The sequence below is a fragment of the Sinohyriopsis cumingii genome, chromosome 16 (assembly GCF_028554795.1).
Source record: "Sinohyriopsis cumingii isolate HCF-2022 chromosome 16, ASM2855479v2, whole genome shotgun sequence".
In the NCBI taxonomy this organism is placed as follows: domain Eukaryota; kingdom Metazoa; phylum Mollusca; class Bivalvia; order Unionida; family Unionidae; genus Sinohyriopsis; species Sinohyriopsis cumingii.
In genome coordinates this window covers 6,373,311-6,379,310 of record NC_142976.1, presented here as the reverse complement: position 1 = coordinate 6,379,310, position 6,000 = coordinate 6,373,311, and the positions used below count along the sequence as shown (strand labels likewise).

The 6,000-nt window shown below is 33.5% G+C and overlaps 1 protein-coding gene across 1 annotated transcript in view; it reads right to left on the bottom strand.

The window, feature by feature from the left end:
• Positions 1 to 355: 355 nt before the first annotated feature.
• LOC149779875 (N-glycosylase/DNA lyase-like) overlaps positions 356 to 6,000 on the bottom strand; it is a 31,070-nt gene continuing 25,425 nt past the window's right edge. Inside the window, exons 6-7 of the mRNA XM_089936557.1 lie at positions 3,755 to 3,802; positions 356 to 2,038 (exon numbers count right to left, since the gene is read on the bottom strand). Of these exons, the coding sequence (XP_089792683.1) occupies positions 1,952 to 2,038; positions 3,755 to 3,802 (135 nt within the window). The 3' untranslated portion in view covers positions 356 to 1,951. The remainder of the gene's footprint in view (positions 2,039 to 3,754; positions 3,803 to 6,000) is intronic.

The following is a 6,000-nucleotide window of genomic DNA, read 5'->3' as shown; positions in this document are numbered from 1 at the left end:
TCAATATTTACAAAATTCAAGGACTTTTCATGGTTGGGAAAAAAATGATCATTGCTCTCGACTTTTTCCCAATTTCCTGGTACCGTGGGAACCCTGCAATCTGCAATATGTATTGACAGCCAATCAGCAAGGTTCGTTGGCAAGGTAATCCAATTTGAATCATGAGTAGTGATGGGAAATGTATGATGCAACATCATGTGTCATTTGATTTGTCATTGGAATGTTTAAACCTTTATTGCCATGAATATGTTTGGTGTACAAAGGGTTACTCCTCAATAAATTACTTTCCAGAGCATGAGGAATACACCTACTTCGTATAAGATATAATACACTAGTAATTACTACAAAACAGAAATTATATTAGTAACATTTTGATTTATTAGTTTTAACAAACTATATCAGAAAACATTCACATTTATCAATTAACAAGTGTAGATTGTATCAAATACAATTCACAGTAATTAAAGTCCTAAAATTAATATTCTACATATTGTGTAACACAACGTGTGAGTACACCCAATCACACTCATATCACACACCGTGATTACACCCAACCACACCCATACTGACTGAAGGATAAACAAAAATTTTAAACAGCAGTCAATATGAATCGTGTTAATCATACATAAATTTCTTGACTCTGTTAAATAATATTCAGGCACTAATCGTCTTGTTGGAATTAGTTCATGGCATATGACAGTATTCAATTCATTCATAAATGTACATCTTTAAAGTATATTACACAAAAACATCTGTCTACAATGTATACTTCTTGAACTGCCTTCAAAAAGATTTTGTTCCCTTCAATGCAGAAAGAGTTTTCCAAAACTGCTTGAAAATCAGTTGCAACAGTCCAGTTTTGGCCTGCTTGTCCAGCAAAAAACCCACAAAATCAGGAAAATGATCTCAAAACTAATTCGTTTTTTCTACATAGAAATTTGTATATATAGTAGTATATCAACATTTTTCCATCAAATATAACATCAAATCACATTAAGATAATACTCTATGCTACTTTTGAATCCAGCCCTTGCTGACAGACGTAAAAACAAAAACAACCAAATCCCTAAACTTTTCTACCCAGCATGTAGATCAAGGGAAATAACTTATCAATTCTCTTGTTCCTGCTAAAATGGTCACCCATATCCCAGATGTTGGCTAGTTTAAGCGTGTGTCGTCCAAATACATGAGCTCGAGCCAGTTTTGTTCCATTTGGCACTTGATACAAGAACAAGACATGGACATGTCTAATAATCCTATGCCCCTCTATCTTAACTATTCTCTAGGATAGACTATATTATAATAATTTAATAGTGAAATATTTTCTTTTTACAGTTTACAATTCTTATCAAAATAATGTGTTCAATATGATAAATGAATATTATTCTAGAGAAAAAAATCTCCCTGACAACCGCCTCTCTTACTTTAAACCAAATATATCTGAATCACGATGCATATTAATCAATCAGAAGCTGACCAATATCTTTCACAAAGCCAAAAGAGAAAGCTGACTATCTCTGCTACTAAACTGATTGCAAGAGCAGAAATGGTTCCACCTACTTATTGGCATATTATGATTTTGTATAACTCTCAATGAACATTAGGTAATATAAATTATAAGTATATTCAGAAAATTTAATAAATCTGGATAAGAACTAGTGAAGTTATGATTATTTTAGTTTGTTTATTTGTCAATCATGCTGATTATTAAAAGCAAAAATTACACTGCTGTTAGATGGTAAAGCTTGAAACTCCGATAAACTTGAAGCATACTGTGATTACGCATCAATTCAGTCTAGTGATAGTATTGGTCAGATGCCTTTGAAATTTTGCAGTATGTCTATGATTGACATTTGGGTCGAGCTGGCAAGCCATCAACCATCTCTTCCTAAGGTTATCCTCAGTGCTGTCAAATCTGAAACACACTCATCTCCAGTGTCTATCTATATGGCTACCTCTTTTTCTTAGAACACTTAGAGTCCTTTTCAGCTGCAGATTTATTACCTCTCTTTTGTCCCTCCTTCTTTATTGGCAAAACCTGGGTAAAAAACGCAAAACAAAACAGTTATCGTTTTCAGAAGAAGGAAACTCAATTGCTTTGATACTAGAATTTTCCAAGGTACAGTAACATCATACCGGGTACTTGCAGTTAATCAGGGAACCAGTTACAAGAGGCTGCTATGCAAAGGTGCTCTTCCTATGCAGAAAAAATAATCAGTTTGATATACACATTTTGAAGCTGATTAAATTGGGAAGAGATGATAGCACAGTGGTAACACCTCTTTTTTTGTTTTGTTTCTCCGGTGTTTAAAAGCACACCTGCACATGAGAGGTTATACTGACAAAGCAACTGAAGTTGCAAGTCTGGTATACTAACCACTGATTCACCACAGTTCCACTTGTCTTACAATATTTTGGTCATGGAAGTCACATCAGTTCCACTTGTCTTACAGTAGTTTGGTCATGGAAATCAGTACATCCATGATTCAGTAGACATCCTTTCATAATAGATAGTTTCCTTCAAGTTGAATAGTGTCATTTAATAGTTAACATCAAGAAATTTCTAAAGACAGTTATAGAAAGTACCTGATATAAATTGCTAGAACATGTACAATTAATTTTGAACAAATAAAGCAGATCTCATTCTACTGATTTAAATGTGTACAACTGAGCCATTAAATTTTTGAACACATTTTAAATTTTTGTTACAATTTTCAACAGTACATAAACTTTGGACACCAAAGACATTTTTTAAAGCAGACAAAATATAAATTCATTCTAGCTGGATCAGAAACTAAGATATGTTTTACCCCAATTCATCAGACTGTCAGACTGTTAGATACAATCTATTTTTACTTCTTGTTTGTGTGTACTCATAAGCATTATCATTTAAAAACCTTTGGTATCATAATGGATATTTATTCCAATAATAAGGGCAGAGGAGTGTAAATTGTAAACAATATTGTAAAGACAAGGTTTGTTTTTCAAATTCATTTCTGGACCGATCATATTTTGTTTAATATTAAGATCACTTTATTACACTCCCTTAGTCATAGGAAATGTTTTGTCATAATACTTTATATATTTTTTAAGTTAGAACTTAATGTGGTACAAAAATCTAAGATGTCTGACCTTGAACTTGAGGTAGTTGATGACGATTTAGATGACAATAACTGTCTGTACTTTTCTTGGCATTCATGCTTTTTGCAAATGTTTAAAAATGTTGCATATAGGTAATTAAAAATTTCTTTATTCCATTTTGGATCAGGTATCACCCACTTGTACTCATTGTGAAGAACTGAATCTGATTGGATCAATTTGGACTTTGCTTGACCTAGATATCAGGAACAGTAATTTGTACTTATCAACACCAATTTGCCATGTTGAGCCTAAAATGACTTTGCCTGACCTAGATATCAGTGAAAGTAATTGGTAATTATCAACATGGATTTGCCATGCTGAGCCCCCCCAAAAATGACCTTGCCTAAGATATCAGGGAGAGTAATTGATAATTATCAACATGAATTTACCACAAACAACAGAAATGACCTTACCTGACCTAGATATCAGGAAGAGTAATTGGCAATTATCAATACAGATTTGCCATGGAAGAAGCTCTTGATGTATTTACATGAAGTATGACTTAACATGCATAAATAATCACCAAATAATCTAAAAGGAGTTAACAATTAATTTTCATGACACTGCCTGTAACAAAGAAATCCATTTCATTTATCTTATTTGCTGTACTCACCTTGTCATTTATTTCCTGAAACTGTCGCAGATCTGCTGTAAAAAGAACCTGGAAGAGAAAGGATGTACAAAATATAAAAATCAAAATTATCAAGAATATTTATAATTGAATAATAATAATAATAATAATAATAATATTAATAATAACAATAATGCTTTCCTTATAAAATCCAACTCAATTCGTATGAAACTATTCACACTTGAGGCCATTTCTACAATCTTCTTTTGATCCAAAATGATCAAAGTTTTGAAGTTCTTTAAAAATAATGCATCAATAGGATGTTAAACCTGAACAAATGCAGATGCTTGTTTTTCTAAATCCACACACTTTTCACTACATATTCCAAATCTACATTATTCCCCTTCATGCTATTGCTATATTAATGGTCACAAAATATTTCAAAATGCCATTGTAATATAAATATTGTGTACATCAGAAATTTAATCTCTCCAAGGGGCCTCTGTGATTACAGCAAATAATGAATGTCCTCTTGCTGAGGGTCACCATAAGATAACGTAACTAAATACAGTAGTCCCCCTCTTGAATGGCCCCCTGACCAGCAGCCACCCGCTCCTTACGGCCAGAATCTGTTGGCACCGACAAGTTTGTGTTCAAAAGTACCCCTTGCTTAAAGCCACTTGGCTAATGCGACCAGCATATTAGTGCAATAATATAAAATTTACCCCTCACAAGCGGCTGCATTTTATCTGAATATGTATCCAGAACCAGTATTTTATTCATAACGTGTTTTAAGTAATCCGATTTCTGTTTCCCGATGTCAGGTTTTCGTAACTGAAAGAAGTGTTGAGTAAAGTACATGTACCACTGAGGTTAATATTATATCATTTACGCCTCACAAGAAGCCAAATTTATTCCATAAAAACCAAGAAAGACTCAAATTTTAATCCATACAAAAGGGTAAGTACATGTAATACAATTAGCCTTACTGCCGTGTTATCATAAAATGTCTGGTTTAGTCACTCTGATTATTGTTAAGATTACAATTATTGAACAGTAGTAACAACTGAGAAGTGGCAGTATCGATGTACAATACCCAAGTCAGCAGGAAAATGGTTTGATAACCTTTATGGCTTCCTTTAATAAGATGTTGAGCTTGTTCACTTTGATAATTAGTGGCTATTACTACTGACAATAATTGTCAAAATTACGAATCCTAACGGCTGTAGGTCAAATCTGCGTGATGTTAATGGTACATATCGAAGTCGTTTTGGCTTCTCTCACTTAGCGTAAAGAAATGTATAAAAACAATAGGGTACCAGACTGCGACTAACGAATCACATGACAAGATCACTTCCTTTAAAAACACACGGCAATTTGTTTAGATCCATACAAAATTGTTTTATCAGTATTGTAGTTGGCAGCATGAATAACTTACTGCAAAAAGATCAACATGTCATCGAGGAAAAGAAAAATTCTCAATTTAGAAGAGAAAGTGAAAATAATTCAACTGACGAGGTGGGTGGGTGGGTGGGTGTCGAGGATCCTTGCAGAAAACTAATGTAAGGAAGACTCAGATAAACAATATCGTGAAAGATAATGAAACAATTCTGCAGAAGTGGGAAGGTGAAATGGATGGAGAAACGAAGATTGTTTGAGCCAGGAGACGTTCGTATCCTGATTTGAATAACAAGAAAAAGCAAACATTTTGTCAGTTGAATTGGGATATGACGACTTTACCGCAAGTAACAGATGGTTGCACAGATTTCAAGTGCAACACAATACTAAGTGTTCCGTCCTTAGTGAAGAATCAGCTGATGTTAGTAATGAAGTTGTCGAAGATTGGAACAAAAGACTAAATGATATATGCAGGGGATATGGCAGCGAGGATATTTTTAATTGTGACGAGACTGGTTTGTTGTTTAGACTGTTACCAACAAAGTGACAGATGATGTGATCTGTAACATAATTATAAAGACAGTTTTAAAACTATATCAATGGTTATTCATAGCATTCTTTTGAAAATGATGACACAATTTGTTTTACATTTATTTCACAACATGCATGTGATTTTTTAATGAAAATATTAAATGTTTTAGAATTAAATGTACTTGTGACTTTCTTCATATGTATTTACTATTCGCATTTGTCATCCCCCTCTAGAAAGGCCACCCTCATTATAAGGCCACTTCTCTGATGCATTAGGGGTGGCCTTATAAGAGGGGGACTACTGTAGTTCAATATAATTGAAGCCAGCAATTTAGAAGATGCAGTAATGAACTGACAGA